The 15,789-nt window shown below is 44.5% G+C and overlaps 1 protein-coding gene across 2 annotated transcripts in view; it reads left to right on the forward strand.

Moving 5' to 3' along the window:
- The window catches only part of LOC124262121 (ubiquinone biosynthesis protein COQ9, mitochondrial-like), a 74,936-nt gene that overhangs the window by 27,618 nt on the left and 31,529 nt on the right, over nucleotides 1-15,789 (forward strand). For both annotated transcript variants that reach the window (XM_046696597.1, XM_046696606.1), the window contains exons 4-5: nucleotides 12,911-13,061; nucleotides 15,537-15,621. In XM_046696597.1, coding sequence (XP_046552553.1) covers nucleotides 12,911-13,061; nucleotides 15,537-15,621 — 236 coding nt within the window. The remainder of the gene's footprint in view (nucleotides 1-12,910; nucleotides 13,062-15,536; nucleotides 15,622-15,789) is intronic.

The following is a 15,789-nucleotide window of genomic DNA, read 5'->3' on the forward strand; positions in this document are numbered from 1 at the left end:
CGGCAGCTATCGGGAAAGCAGAGGTACCACAGGGACGGGGCAATATTTGGCATACCCCATTGCCCAACTATGGCGGACCCAAGGATATGGAAGTAGCACCCCCTCCGTTAGCGAACACCGAAAAACCGCGAACATCCCAGAAGGAGTCTACATGTGCAAAAAGTTTGCTGTAGCGAGATACAAAGGAAGAACCGGGCTGTTGTTGCTACTCGATCCCCGACTGGGGAAACGATTCCAGTCTACGGCTACAAGATACGAGAAACGATTCGGGCCGCCGGTGGAATAGAACGCCACGGTTGGTGCGGGAACCGCTTTCTGTGCACGCGGCAAAATCTGCTACTCGCCTATATCGGAAAAGAAAGACGATAGAGAAGTAGAATTGCTGCTTCCAGACCTTGGGCGAGAATAGGTTCTATGGGTCCTGCACTGCAGGGCTAGGAGAGTAGACCCTCCGACAGCTCCGCCTAGTATTTTGCAGATGCAGCCCGGCGGGCTGGGGGTTGCAAAGGACGAATGGAGTCGTACACTTGTCTAGGCCCGTTTAGTATTCCAACTGCTTTTAGGTATGCGGAAAGTATACCCTACTACAATACTTTTTCCCCAAAAACACACTCTACTCCATATGGAAGGGATCCCCACGCTTGGTCTTGGGGGTTTCTACCTTCTCTGTCGGTGTGTGGAGGGGGTGCACGGAAGGGGAAACTGGTTTGCTGTGCTTCCAGGTCTTGTAGACGACCTTCCAGAGAAAAACAGCGGCTAGCGAAAAGGTAGGTCCACCTTTGGGCTGTTTCTAGCATCTGCCGCACCTTCTGGATATCCAGGACGGGTCTCTTCTTGTTCCTCCTCGACGCTTTCTATTTCCTCTTCCTCGTCGTCCTTGTCCAGCATCGACAAGATGTCGACCAACAAATTCGTGGTTTGCTCCACACGAGCCGGGCAACGTATTCGCGGTTTTGCTCCACACAGCCGACATCGCCGCAGTTTGCTCCACACGAGCCTCTAGCCTCCCAAAGCCGTCAGTAGAAGTCCTGGATGGTGGGCGAGTCGGCTCTGCAGCAGGCAATACGCTGCCGGTAGACGGCTCGCTAGGGGGCAATACGCTGCCGCAGAGACGCCTCGCTAAGCGGCAGCAGGCAATGCATCTGTGCTGGTCGGAGGTTCTACAGCAGGCTCTCGCCATATGTCGTAGAGTCTTGTGGACCCAATACCAATCGCTTTTTGACCTCGCTTGCTGGGAGCACCCCGCGAAGGGAGCGTATTTCTTGGATCTTGTCCGAAGACAAATCTCTTCTTGGTGGCATGGTTGGTTTTTCCTGGGCATATATATGCCCATACTTCCTACTTGTCTATATGGGAATCCCAATCCTCTCCCAGGAATCCCAATCCACCCCAGGAATCCCAATCCTCCCAAGAAATCCCAATCCTCTCCCAGGAAACTCCTAGCAATGCTTAGCAAATGCTTATCGAGAGCACAAAAATGGTCAGGACTACTAGGATTGGTACTACCTTGTTGCATTTTTTCCCCCGCAACAGTAGTCGAAAATTTCCAATTAGAGGTTTGGTAGTTCCAATGAATAGCACTACATATAGCAGAAGATGGCAACCGAAACGACTTTCCAACAAATGGGTCTACGGGTCGAAAAGTCTGTAGGGGCACATCTACTCCTAGAAAATACTGTAGACAGCAATCTTGTGTCGAATATCGCTGGCGCCGACTATCTTGCTGGACATCTTGGCAGAACAAATCTACAACCTTTGGAAGGTCTACCTACATTCGTAGACGATATATCGTGTTTGGCTACCTCCAACGCCAAAGACTGCGTTTGCAAGAACGCCAAGGTATCGTGTAACGACTGGAAGGCAAGGTTCCGCACAACTCGTCGTTTCCAGAATCTCCATCGCAGTACAAGAGTCTTTGGCAAACCCCAAACATGTGCAAACAAATATCCTACACACGATAGGAATACGAGAAGACAACTGTGGAGCAATACGGAGCACCATCGCTAGAATAGAGAGAGAGACCGGAAGAAAGCGAAAGACAAGTGGCAAGAACTATATCCGGAAGAGAAGGCATACGGCTCTATTCAGTAGCAAAGATAGACGCTTCGAAATACCCATTGGCAAAGCTACAAACGTCGATTCCAAAACTAGAAACGCCAACTACTAGCACACGGCTATGGGCTGTATTCTATCGACTATACAAGAGATTTTTCTGGTGTAATGGACCGCTAGCGACTGGTGGAATACCTTTGGAAGAAACATGGTTTCGAGGAGCAAGGGAGACTTGGCTTCTGCTATGCAGTCGAACAGTCCAACAATTCTAGACAATACGGGGTAGTGTTGGGGCCACCGTATGTACTTGGGTGAAACCTGGAATGGCTATACAATGCTTAACGAAACTCTACAACAAGGTTGTTTCCAATTTCGAAGCAGGAGAAGTCCGGGAGCAAATCCCGAGGACATCTGGCAGACTATGTGGATTGCCCAAACCAACATTTGCGAGGAAAACTTTCCTACATCCAGGCGAAAGCCCGGGTTGTACTTTCGCATAGAAGTTTCGCTCTCACGCATATCCAACAACTTAAGAAATAGCAAGCGATTTGGTAAAACAAACTCTACAGATGGTATCTCCTCCAGACACCAACGTTTTGTAGTACAACCACCAGCAAAACAATGGGACTCTACAGATCGGTTGTTTGTAGTACATGTCAGCAAACAGGAGTCTCGTTCTGGCAGATGATCGCGTCCACAGGGCACCATCTTAAGTGAGTTTGGTATGCACGATGAGGCGGGGAGAATTTCTGGGGTCGTATTGCCCCTACAAGAGCAGGCGGCGATGCTCTCATTGGGAGAAAGCGATAGAATGGGCTGCAGCAGATTTTGGTTTCGAGCATGTCAATATTTCCAGATATACTCTCGCTACAGATACTGGTGTGGAGCTAGGTCCACTACGTTGCTATACAAAGGATCCCGATGCCAAAGCGATACTGTCTGCAGAGTAGAAGACCAACCCAGCTACATCCAAATGGAGCAGATCCAAGTATTCTATTGCCTTCTTGCAAGACAGTAGAGTGGGAATGGAGAACAGCCAAATGTAGCACCATAGGCAAGGCTTCTTCCAAATTCCAACTGCAGGAAGTACCAGAAGTTGCAAAAAGACAGAGAAGTATATTCTGGATCTACTAGGGGTCGAGGAAAGCGATTGCAAGAAATACAAGAAGCAGCACGCTGGAAGAATGGAGAAGAGAAGCATGGGCTATCCTAGAAGGTAGAAAGACAGCACGGCAGATAGAACAAGAGCAAGCGTGAGAAAAAGAACTGGAGCGACTAGGAGAAATAGTGCGGGGAGAAAGGAATACACAAAGCGATCGGAAGAAGCTGCTAAAGAGGTAGAAACGGCTCTGAGAAAGGAAATACACAAAGCGGAAAAATAGCAGAGCGTTGCAAATACTACATGGTCCATTCTAGGATACATGCAGAAACAACCAGAAGGGCAAACATCCAGCAGAGTAGTCTTGTTGCAAAAGGCGTAGAAATGCCAATTGTGGTTTGGGCAAACAAAAGATTGGAGCGTGTGCTGGAAGAGAACCACGACTTTGTGGAGACCGCTCTTGGGACAAATACGGACGAAAAGCGCAGTGTTGGATACCAAGAGGCTTGGCCAGCAACGAAGAATACCCTGTTGGCCTGCACATCCGCATAGAACCCACCAGAACTTTCCAGAAAGATGGAAGGACCATATTCTGGAATCCTATTGCCGTAGTAGTTGCCCCAGATCCTAGAAAGCTATCTTCTATAGAAACCGAAGAGATAGAGCAAGACTACAGCGACCTGCTAGGCGAAAAATGCAAACCATTGTGGTAGAGACTGCAATAGCCCCACTTCCAAAGGATACAAACCAAACTTATAGATTTCGAGCCTGGAAAATACATGTGCAGAAAGTTTGCCGCTGCAACATTCGAGGGAAAGCAAGATTGTATTGTATCTGTTGCCAGTGGGGAAGATGGGAACCCAACCACAGACATCGAAATACCGACATATGGATACTTTCTAGAGAAGGAAATAGAAAAAACTTGGCGGAGTAGAAGCCCTCGAAAGGGAGACAGCTTGCTTCTCTGTAGAGTAGGTCCAGAAAAGACAACACCACAAAAAACAAAGATAGACTGGTGTCTGTAGTATGCAGCTAGAAACAAATAGTCCCACCAGGGATACAGAATAGAATACCTCTCGGCATTTGCGATATACATTCTGCCACGATTTGCAAACTGTTTTGCTGTATGTTTGCCAAAGTGGCCTAGTATCGAGCTGGTTGGTCTATTGGGCCTTCCCAGCCATTTCTCGCATTTTTCATCCACAGAAGAACACTCCATAGGGTCCTCTTTCCAGTATGCAGCCTCTGCTTTGTCGAATTCCCTCGAATGGGAAGCGAGGTGGATTTCCTCTGCTGTATACAATATGCATACTCGAGATGTATACACAGTACAGTGTATACTTCGAATTGGGTACAATATTTTTTCTAGTCCATCTGGAAGGGGTCCCTATGTTTTGGTGTTGCTGTTGTCGTCCTCGTGGGCCTGCTTGTGGACCGGGCGGTGGTGGTGTGCTGTGCTTCCAGGTCTTGTGGATGACCTTCCAGAGAAAAAACAGCTGACTAGCGAAAGGTAGGTCCACCTTTGGGCTGTTTCTAGCATCTGCCGCACCTTCTGGATATCCAGGCGGGTCTCTTCTTGCTCCTCCTCGACGTTTTCTATTTCCTCTTCCTCGTCGTCCTTGTCCAGCATCGACAAGATGTCGACCAACAAATTCGCGGGTTTGCTCCACACGAGCCGCAACGTGTTTAGGTGGTTTGCTCCACCGCGAGCCGACATTGCCAGCAGTTTGCTCCACACGAGCCTCTAGCCTTCCCAAGCGGTCGTAGAAGTCCTGGACGGTGGGCGCAGTCGGCTCTGCAGCAGGCAATACGCTCTCGCTGGGGGGCAATACGCTGCTGGTAGACCATGCGCTAGCGGCAGCAGGCAATACGTCTGTGCTGGGGGCCAACGCTTCCTCTCCAGTGGTGTCGCTAGACGGTTCCGTGGCCGTGCTAGCGGGCAATACCATCGTGCTGGTCGGAGGCTCTACAGCAGTCTCTCGCCATATGTCGTAGAGTCTTGTGGACCCAATACCGAAACGGCTTTTTGACCTCGCTTGCTGGGAGCACCCCTCGAAGGGAGCGTATTTCTTGGATCTTTTCCGAAGACAAATCTCTTCTTGGTGGCATGGTTGGTTTTTCCTGGGAATATATACCCATACTTCCTACTTGTCTATATGGGAATCCCAATCCTCTCCCAGGAATCCCAATCCTCTCCCAGGAATCCCAATCCTCCCCAGGAATCCCAATCCTCTCCCAGGAAACTCCTACCAATGCTTAGCAAATGCTTAGCAAATACTTAGCAATGCTTAGCAATGCTTAGCAATGCTTAGCAATGCTTAGCAAATGCTTAGCAATGCTTAACAAATGCTTAGCAATGCTTAGCAATGCTTAGCAATGCTTAGCAATGCTTAGCAATGCTTAGCAAATGCTTAGCAAAACAAGCAAACCTCTAGGTTCTGTCTAGTGTGCCCAGTTTGTCTAGTGTGCCCAGTTTGTCTAGTGTGCCCTAGTTTCCCATATAGGCAATTTTTTTGCGAATGTAGATATATAGCACAACCAAATGCCTCCCAAAAGACAACTATCGCAAGACCAGGTGGAGGAGATTCGCAAGATGCGTGGAAAAGTCCCAGCACAAGAAACTAGACAACGATTCGGCATCGGTTCCAATCGACTACGCAAAATATGGAATACGGCCACGGAACCGTCTAGCGACACCACTGGAGAGGAAGCGTTGGCCCCCAGCACAGACGTATTGCCTGCTCCCGCTAGCGCATGGTCTACCAGCAGCGTATTGCCCCCCAGCGAGAGCGTATTGCCTGCTGCAGAGCCGACTGCGCCCACCGTCCAGGACTTCTACGACCGCTTGGGAAGGCTAGAGGCTCGTGTGGAGCAAACTGCGGCGATGTCGGCTCGTGTGGAGCAAACCACGAATACGTTGCCGGCTCGTGTGGAGCAAACCACGAATTTGTTGGTCGACATCTTGTCGATGCTGGACAAGGACGACGAGGAAGAGGAAATAGAAAACGTCGAGGAGGAGCAAGAAGAGACCCATCTGGATATCCAGAAGGTGCGGCAGATGCTAGAAACAGCCCAAAGGTGGACCTACCTTTAAGCTAGCCAGCTGTTTTTCTCTGGAAGGTCATCCACAAGACCTGGAAGCACAGCACACCACCACCGCCGGTCCACAAGCAGGCCCACGAGATGACAACAGCAACACCAAAACATAGGGACCCCTTCCAGATGGACTAGAAAAAATATTGTACCCAATTCGGAAGTATACACTGTACTGTGTATACATCTCGAAAGCATGCATATTGTATACAGCAGAGGAAATCCACCTCGTTTCCCATTCGAGGAATTCGACAAAGCAGAGGCTGCATACTGGAAAGAGGACCCTATGGAGTGTTCTTCTGTGGATGAAAAAATGCGAGAAATGGCTGGGGAAGGCCCAATAGACCAACCAGCTCGTATACTAGGCCACTTTGGCAAACATACAGCAAAACAGTTTGCAAATCGTAGCAGAATGTATATCGTTGGTGCGCGAGAGGTATTCTATTCTGTATCCCTGGTGGGACTATTTGTTTCTAGCTGTATACTACAGACACCAGTCTATCTTTGTTTTTGTGGTGTTGTCTTTTCTGGACCTACTCTACAGAGAAGCAAGCTGTCTCCTTTCATGGGGCTTCTTCTCCGCCAAGTTTTTCTATTTCCTTCTCTAGAAAGTATCCATATGTCGGTATTTACGATGTCTGTGGTTGGGTTCCCATCTTCCCCCACTGGCAACAGATACAATACAATTCTTGCTTTCCCTCGGAATGTTGCAGCGGCAAACTTTCTGCACATGTATTTTCCAGGCTCGAAATCTAGAAGTTTGGTTGTATCCTTTGGAAGTGGGGCTATTGCAGTCTCTACCACAATGGTTTGCATTTTTTTATCTAGCAGAATCGTTGTAGTCTTGCTCTATCTCTTCGGTTTCTATAGAAGATAGCTTTCTAGGATCTGGGGCAACTACTACGGCAATAGGATTCCAGAATATGGTCCTTCCATCTTTCTGGAAAGTTCTGGTGGGTTCTATGCGGATGTGCAGGCCAACAGGGTATTCTTCGTTGCTGGCCAAGCCTCTTGGTATCCAACACGTTTTAGATCCGTGTTTGTCCGCAGCGGTCTCCACAAAGTCGTGGTTTCTCTTCCAGCACACGCTCCAATCTTTTGTTTGCCCAAACCACAATTGGCATTTCTACCTTTTGCAACAAGACTACTCTGCTGGATGTTTGCCCTTCTGGTTGTTTGCGGTATCCTAGAATGGACCATGTAGTATTTGCAACGTCTGCTATTTTTCCGTTTGTGTATTTAGTAGAGCCGTTTCTACCTCTTTGCGAGCTTCTTCCGATCGCTTTGTGTATTCCTTTTTTCTCCGTACTATTTCTCCTAGTCGCTCCAGTTCTTTTTCTCTCACGCTGCTCTTGTTCTATCTGCCGTGCTGTCTTTCTACCTTCTAGGATAGCCCATGCTTCTCTTCTCCATTCTTCCAGCGTGCTGCTTCTTGTATTTCTTGCAATCGTTTTCCTCGACCCCTAGTAGATCCAGAATATACTTCTCTGTCTTTTGCAATCTCTGGTACTTCCTGCAGTTGGAATTTGGAAGAAGCCTTGCCTATGGTGCTACATTTGGCTGTTCTCCATTCCCACTCTACTGTCTTGCAAGAAGGCAATAGAATACTTGGATCTGCTCCATTTGGATGTAGCTGGGTTGGTCTTCTACTCGCAGACAGTATCGTTTTGGCATCGGGATCCTTTGTATAGCAACGTAGTGGACCTAGCTCCACACCAGTATCTGTAGCGGAGAGTATATCTACCGAAATATTGGACATGCTCGAAACCAAAATCTGCTGCAGCCCATTCTATCGCTTTCTCCCACGTGAGCATCGTCGTCTGCTCTTGTAGGGGCAATACGGACCCCAGAAATTCTCCCGTCTCCGAATGTGCATACCAAACTACGAAGATGGTGCCCTGTGGACGATCTGCCAGAACGAGACAGCGGTCTAGACATTTCGATAGGTTTTCCCATTGTTTTGCTGGTGGTTGTACTACAAACAAGTTGGTGTCTGGAGGAGATACCATCTGTAGAGTTTGTTCTACCAAATCGTTTGCTATTTCTTCGAGTTGTGTGGATGTGCGTGAAGCGAAACTTCTATGCGAGTACAACCACGGGCTTGCACGTCTGGATGTAGGAAAGTTTTCCGCAAATGTTGGTTTGGGCAATCCACATAGTCTGCCAGATGTCCTCGATTTGCTCGGACTTCTCCTGCTTCGAAATTGGAAACAACCTTGTTGTAGAGTTTAAGTTCGCATTGTATAGCCATTCCAGGTTTCGACCCAAGTACATCGTGGGCCCCAACACTACCCGTATTGTCTAGAATTGTTGGACTGTTCGACTGCATAGCAGAAGCCAAGTCTCCTTGCTCTCGAGAAACCATGTTTCTTCCAAAGGTATTCCACCAGTAAACTTCGCGGTCCAGTACACCAGAAAAATCTCTTGTATAGTCGATAGAATACAGCCCATAGCCGTGTGCTAGTAGTTGGCGTTCTAGTTTTGGAATCGACATTTGTAGCTTGCCAATGGGTATTTCGAAACGTCTATCTTTGCTACGAATAGGCGTATGCCTTCTCTTCGGATATAGTTCTTGCCACTTGTCTTTAAGCTTTCTTCCGGTCTCTCTCTCTATTCTAGCGATGGTGCTCCGTATTGCTCCACAGTTGTCTTCTCTCTGTTATTCCTATCGTGGTGTAGGATATTTGTTTGCACATGTTTGGGGTTTGCCAAAGACTCTTGTACTGCGATGGAGATTCTGGAAGCGGACGAGTTGTGCGGAACCTTGCCTTCCAGTCGTTACCGCGATACCTTGGCGTTCTTGCAAACGCCAGTCTTTGCGTTGGAGGTAGCCAAACACGATATATCGTCTACGAATGTAGGTAGACCTTCCAAAGGTTGTAGATTTGATCTGCCAAGATGTCCAGCAAGATAGTCGGCGCCAGCGATATTCGACACAAGATTGCTGTCTACAGTATTTTCTAGGAGTAGATGTGCCCCTACAGACTTTTCGACCCGTAGACCCATTTGTTGGAAAGTCGTTTCGGTTGCCATCTTCTGCTATATGTAGTGCTATTCATTGGAACTACCAAACCTCTAATTGGAAATTTTCGACTACTGTTGCGGGGGAAAAAATGCAACAAGGTAGTACCAATCCTAGTAGTCCTGACCATTTTTGTGCTCTCGATAAACTATTTTGCCGGCTTCTACTAGTGGACGAAAGCACAGCAAGTAGAGTTCGAGAAACTGTTTGGGGATCTGGTAGCGTTCGTAGAAGGTGTGTCCCGATTGCTCCAGGATTTGTTTCTCTCGGTCGGAAAGCAACATGGGGCGACACTTCTGCAGCAGGGCCTCGAAGTCTTCGGATATGTCGGGAGTTGTCGTCGTCTGGGGCTTGTCTATACCACCTCGGATTCGCGTGTATCGAGCTTGCGATATGTGGTACTTCCTCTTCGCTTCCCGAAGGGACAAACGACCCGATCGGATCTCGGTATAGGCTTCGCGCGAGAGCTTGGTTCCTGGCATATTTCTATATCCATGCACCCACATAGCTCTAACTGGGAGTGCACTGCACTGGAAGCAGCCGAAGTGGTCTTGTCGAAGGGATTGGGCAAACACTCATTTTCACCTAGGCTGGTAGCAGAATTAGCCCATATGGAAGCTTCTGAGCAAGGTGTACCTATACAGGTTTTTCTTATCATTCCCCCTACTACTCCATCAAACAATCATCTATCATGACACAACACAATCACTTTGCTACACCAATCTTCCATCTTTACTCTGCATGGACACTACCATCAAACAATCATCTATCATGACACAACACAATCACTTTGCTACAACAATCTTCCATCTTGACTCTGCATGGACACTACCATAAAACAATCATCTATCATGACACAACACAATCACTTTGCTACAACAATCTTCCATCTTGACATTGCACGGACACTACCATAAAACAATCATCTATCATGACACAACACAATCACTTTGCTACAACAATCTTCCATCTTGACATTGCACGGACACTACCATAAAACAATCATCTATCATGACACAACACAATCACTTTGCTACAACAATCTTCCATCTTGACATTGCACGGACACTACCATAGAACAATCATCTATCATGACACAACACAATCACTTTGCTACAACAATCTTCCATCTTGACTCTGCATGGACACTACCATAAAACAATCATCTATCATGACACAACACAATCACTTTGCTACAACAATCTTCCATCTTGACATTGCACGGACACTACCATCAAACAATCATCTGTCATGACACAACACAATCCCTTTGCTACAACAATCTTCCATCTTGACATTGCACGGACACTACCATAAAACAATCATCTATCATGACACAACACAATCACTTGGCTACACCAATCTTCCATCTTGACATTGCACGGACACTACCATAAAACAGTCATCTATCATGACACAACAACCATTAGCTACTTCAGTCTTCCATCATGATGTTACACATATTCATTTGGCTACAACACTTACCTACAGGTACAACAACCAAACAAACCAAACTTAGCTTCAACCTACTTCTCTTATCACTGTCAACTAGCTACAGCTTTCTTCTCACTTCCCAGTCAGCTAGGAACAGCGTCCTTCTCACTTCTCTGTCACTTAAAGGTCACATGCAATGTAAAACACAACTTTGCAGATTCTGATACCTTTCGGTATGGACTTACCGAAACAAATCATCAAAAATGCAAATTTAACTTATAAAGTTGAACAATAACGCGATGAAAAAAAACGTGCAAAATTGTAGTTCAAACGATTCACGAACTTTCCCCCAGCGCTTGGGGGAATTGAAGTGGTTTCAACAGCTGGGCTGCGCTCATAGCACATGCGCAGTGAAATAGGTTCGCGGAGCTTGGAAGCGGGTTGTCGGTGAATATTCGGTGAAGGGTTTGGTGTGAGCTATTTTTCTAATGTTTTGTTGATATGTTGTTACAGTAGATTACCGATTTAACTGTTTATATCATTTCATTTGTCTATTTCACCACACGTTCTTCTTACCGAGTCACTTTCTCAGTTCGATACTTAAAAGCAATGTCATTATTTAGCGTTGACAGAATTTCTAACTGTGATATAGATATGCAGCTGTCACAGACAAAACTCAATGTCTGTTTTATTGGCACCTATGTGTCTGCCTGCCCGTCTGCTAATGACAATATTCAATACACAATTTCAATCACTGACCGCATGCAATTTGAACTTAACACCTATCAGGCTATACACCATAAACAAAATGCATTGATTTATGGCCCGAGTTCGGTCTCTGTCACATTATGTAATTACACAGACAGGCAGGTGTGATACTTGTACACATGACATGTTATGATGTCTGTTGATTGCCGAATGTTATACACAAGAAATGAGCATGTATTTACAAAACCCAACATCTCTATACAGTGAAGCCTCGGTAATCCGGACGGTTGCGTTTCTCAGCAAATTCGTCCGGATTGCGAATCGTCCGGACTACTGAATTAAAGACCCAAGTTCAAAACGACACGAATCTGGATAAAACAAATAAGCATTTAATGTCATAGCAAAAAGTCTTTCATTGTTGTTTGTGTTCGTTTAACCTTCCTCATTGAATTCATCACATCAATAATTTTACCGAGTGGCATCCAAATGTTGATCCGACGTGTCTGATCACGTCCTTCCTCAGCACAGGTGAGGTAATGTCTAACAAGTGATCTATTGTAGTATGCCTTGAATGTCCGGATTATTCCTGCATCCATCGGTTGAATATGAGATGTGGTATTTGGTCACATTTCGCAAAGTTGGCGAAGCACACTTGTGACTTGCAGCATTAAATTGTCGAGAAGCAAAATCACTTTAAGTCCACGTGACCGCATCTGTCTGTCAAAGTACATTAACCAATCACAAAACAGCTCACTTGTCATCCACGCCATTGTATTGTGGTGTCAATCAAAGTGTAAATGTACAGCATCTTCAGTTGGGAGCTTTTAATGTCTAATTAAAACAACATCCCTTAATAGACATTTCTCAAAAGTTAACAAGAGTTCATCTTGTCAACTCCATGACACCGAGTTTTTATTGTTTATGGCCAGTTAAGTAAACATCGCCGGGGGTGTTGTTATGGTTCGTGAACACGACTTACAGCATCCGGACTGTGAAGCAATTTACTGTTTATTTTACTGATTGGTTACAGCTACTTACCGTCCGGTTCAGGAAACCGAATTTCAGGATTATCGAGGCAAATTAAATAGGCATAGATTGGTAACAAGCTAAAATCGTCCGGGAGCCGAGATTTCCGGATTATCGGAGTCCGGACTAACGGGGCTTCACTGTATATACACACACAATGAGCCGTGAGGGCATCTGCAATGAACCAGCCGTTACACTTGAGTGCACACCCACCCGCTCTGACTGGCTTCGGTATCCCGGCTGCTTCGCTTGGAGGGAAGTAAACCCAAGTACAATATATTGCACTTTTGATTTGCGATTGTACGCTTATAATTTTGTTTTTATGTTTTTTCATAACCAGCAATGTACATGTATATTATATGTCATGAATAAGGGATAATTGTGTTTTAATTATGTTTGATTTTTTGGTTGCATGTGACCTTTAACTATTGACATAACAGTCACTTAGCTACAACATGTTTTTGTGGTGTTTACAGGTGCAGAAATGGAGGGCTTGCCCCCAGTGGCCCATGGTATGTTCCCCAGAGGAGGGGTGGAGCTGGTTCATTACCTGTACATGCGGTCTAACCAGCAGCTGGCAAATACCCTTGCTGCTGAAGTGAAGGAACTTCACACCCAAGGAGCAGAGTAAGTTTGTTCATTAAGATTTCTACACCACTGTTGTATGATTGGTAAATCCAGATATTTTTAATCAGCCACAGCCTATGTTGGTTCTATATTGTCAGTGTTACATGGTGTACATTTGCAGATGCCTGTTATGATTGGTGTCCATGGGTAATCTGAATCAGCCACAGCCTATGTTGGTTTTGTATTTTCAGTGTTACATGATATACACAGAGGCTTATTTGTAGTGCATAAACGCTGTAAACTCTGGTTGACATCAGTATCCCCAGCAAGACAGCATAGTGATGCAGGATTGTGTTACCCTAACACCAACATCCTACCTGGACACACTGATGCAGAAGCCTAGATAAGCTGCGTAAAGTACACTTTGAAATTTCCAAAATACCCACTGAAATATACTAGTACCTGAAGCGTCCTAAATACACAAAGGAAATTACAGAAACATTTTGGTTAGTTGTTGACTTGTGTACCCTGATTTACCGGTAAAAAACAAATGCGTAACAGAAAGTAGCTAACCGTCAAATGTTACTAGTGGGTTGGGTAGATTATCGATTGTATTCCACTATGTGACTGTACACTTTATGAACCACAGAAAGAAACAATCATGCAAACGCAGCTAGTTATGGTTGTAACACTCATTTTGATTAGTTCTTCTGAAAATATCATCAAATGAAATTGCTTGCCTTGTTAGAAAGTGTAGCCACATATTGTTTATCAACAGAGATGGTCTCTTGAAAATCGTGTCTGCATTCATCTTCTAAAGCATCATCTAAAAGTTAGATTTCGGCATTTGTCACTGTTCGAAATCGAGCTTTTGAAAATTGTCATTGCAAAAGAAATTATTGATGAATTTATTGGAAATTGTTTTGAATCGGAGGTTGCTATCGATTGAATATTGACAGATATGCTTACTGTTCACGCACCGCCAAAGAAACATGATTGCAATAGACTTTCGAAAGAAACAAAACCCTCAGGATTCATGGAAAATTAAGTTTCCATGGTTATCTTTCAATAAAAACACTGATGAAATGAGACTATGCTGCACTTATTGTCAGTCGGCAAAAATAAGTTTGTTCCTTAAAAAAGGACCATGTTAGTGTCTAAAGTACAAACAATTGCCTTTATTTATCTTTTTAAACATTTTTTGAATTACAGATATAGAAAATACCCATATTTGCAATAAAAGGGTGGATATCGGAAAGTTTGAGTGCCCACTGAAGATAGGTAGTAACCATTTATAACAGAAACCATGGTTAAAATACCTAGATTGGAAAAAGCTTATCTAGAGCTCTGCATTGATGGTTTATCAATACCATCATTCTTTAGAAAGTTCAACTAATCGATCATCACAAGTATTTTTTTTTATCTGTATCAATATCAGTGAAGTATGTCAGAAATGGAGAGAGAGGGAGTTTACCATCACACATGTTGGTCGTATGAATTCACTATTTCACCAATAACGTTTGTTTGTTTGTTGTTTAACAACACATTCAGCAATATTCCATCTATATGGTGGGGGTCTTTAACTAATCGCTCATGGACCAGTCAACCCAGTGATCAACAGCATGAGTATTGATCTACTCAATTGAGATACAATGACATGTGTGAACCAAGTCAGTGATTCTGACTACTCAATCCCATTAGTTGCCTCTTACACCAAGCATGGGCTGCTGAAGACCAGTTCTAATCTGGATATTCACAGGTTTCACTATTAAGGATAGAAATAACTCATTTAATCAAGTGGAATTGTTTTGATCCAACCACATGCACACAACGCAGGAGAAAACCCTAAACAGTTTGGCCTGTGCAATATAATGTCCATCCAGACTTTGTCAAATGTTGGGTCTGTGGTCAAAATGAAAATATAATTTTACATGTGAATAGTTTGATCAAAGAAAATATATAGCGTCAGTATGAAGCAAAAGTAGTATAATCTCAGACTTATATATGTTTATTCATTTTTAGTTCACCTAAAAGTCATGTGACCTTGTGTTATAGCCTGTTTGTTTGCCAAAATCATCATTTTCAAATAAACCTTAGAAGCCATTTTGAACGTTATGTTTTTGACAGTTTTTCATCCATTTCAAAATTTAATGACACTTGAAGTATGTTTCATTTGCTATTTCATTTCAGTACATGTCTGTTTTTACACCTGTGTGTTTTGACCACACAAATTCTAGAGTCCCTTATTGCTCTGTGCTTTGCATATACTGCCTGTATATCAAGTTGAATTTCAGTGCTTTGGCAGTATGTTTTACGTAAAAGAATTTTAGTTTTATGAAATACTTCACCTGCCTTTGATCCATGAGAGGGAAACAAGTTGTAAGCTTATTCATGGAGCAGAACAACAGAAGTTCTTTCAACCTATTTCTTTCAACTTTAGCCTATTTTTACAGTTAGTGGATCTGTTAAACATGTAATAAAATTTATAGGACGTTGTCTGAAAAATATCATACTGAGAAATGTTTTCTTACACAGGAAACCTCAAACAAGACCTTTCATTGCAAGGGCTGTCCAGATCAGGCTTCGGATGCTCATCCCCTACATGGAACACTGGCCGCAGGTAACAGCCTCGAGCCACACATTCCTCCAGTTAACAAGGCCACATTATTGATTCTTTATTATTGTTTACCAGTATACCCTAAGTTTTGCAAAGGTCCTTTCAAAGAACTTGGTTTGCATTGCTTTAAAATTGGTGGTATGCCAGTAACTACCTTTTCCAGAAATTCTC

Source organism: Haliotis rubra, unplaced genomic scaffold (assembly GCF_003918875.1).
Source record: "Haliotis rubra isolate DU_JTF1 unplaced genomic scaffold, ASM391887v1 Scf12, whole genome shotgun sequence".
NCBI lineage: Eukaryota > Metazoa > Mollusca > Gastropoda > Lepetellida > Haliotidae > Haliotis > Haliotis rubra.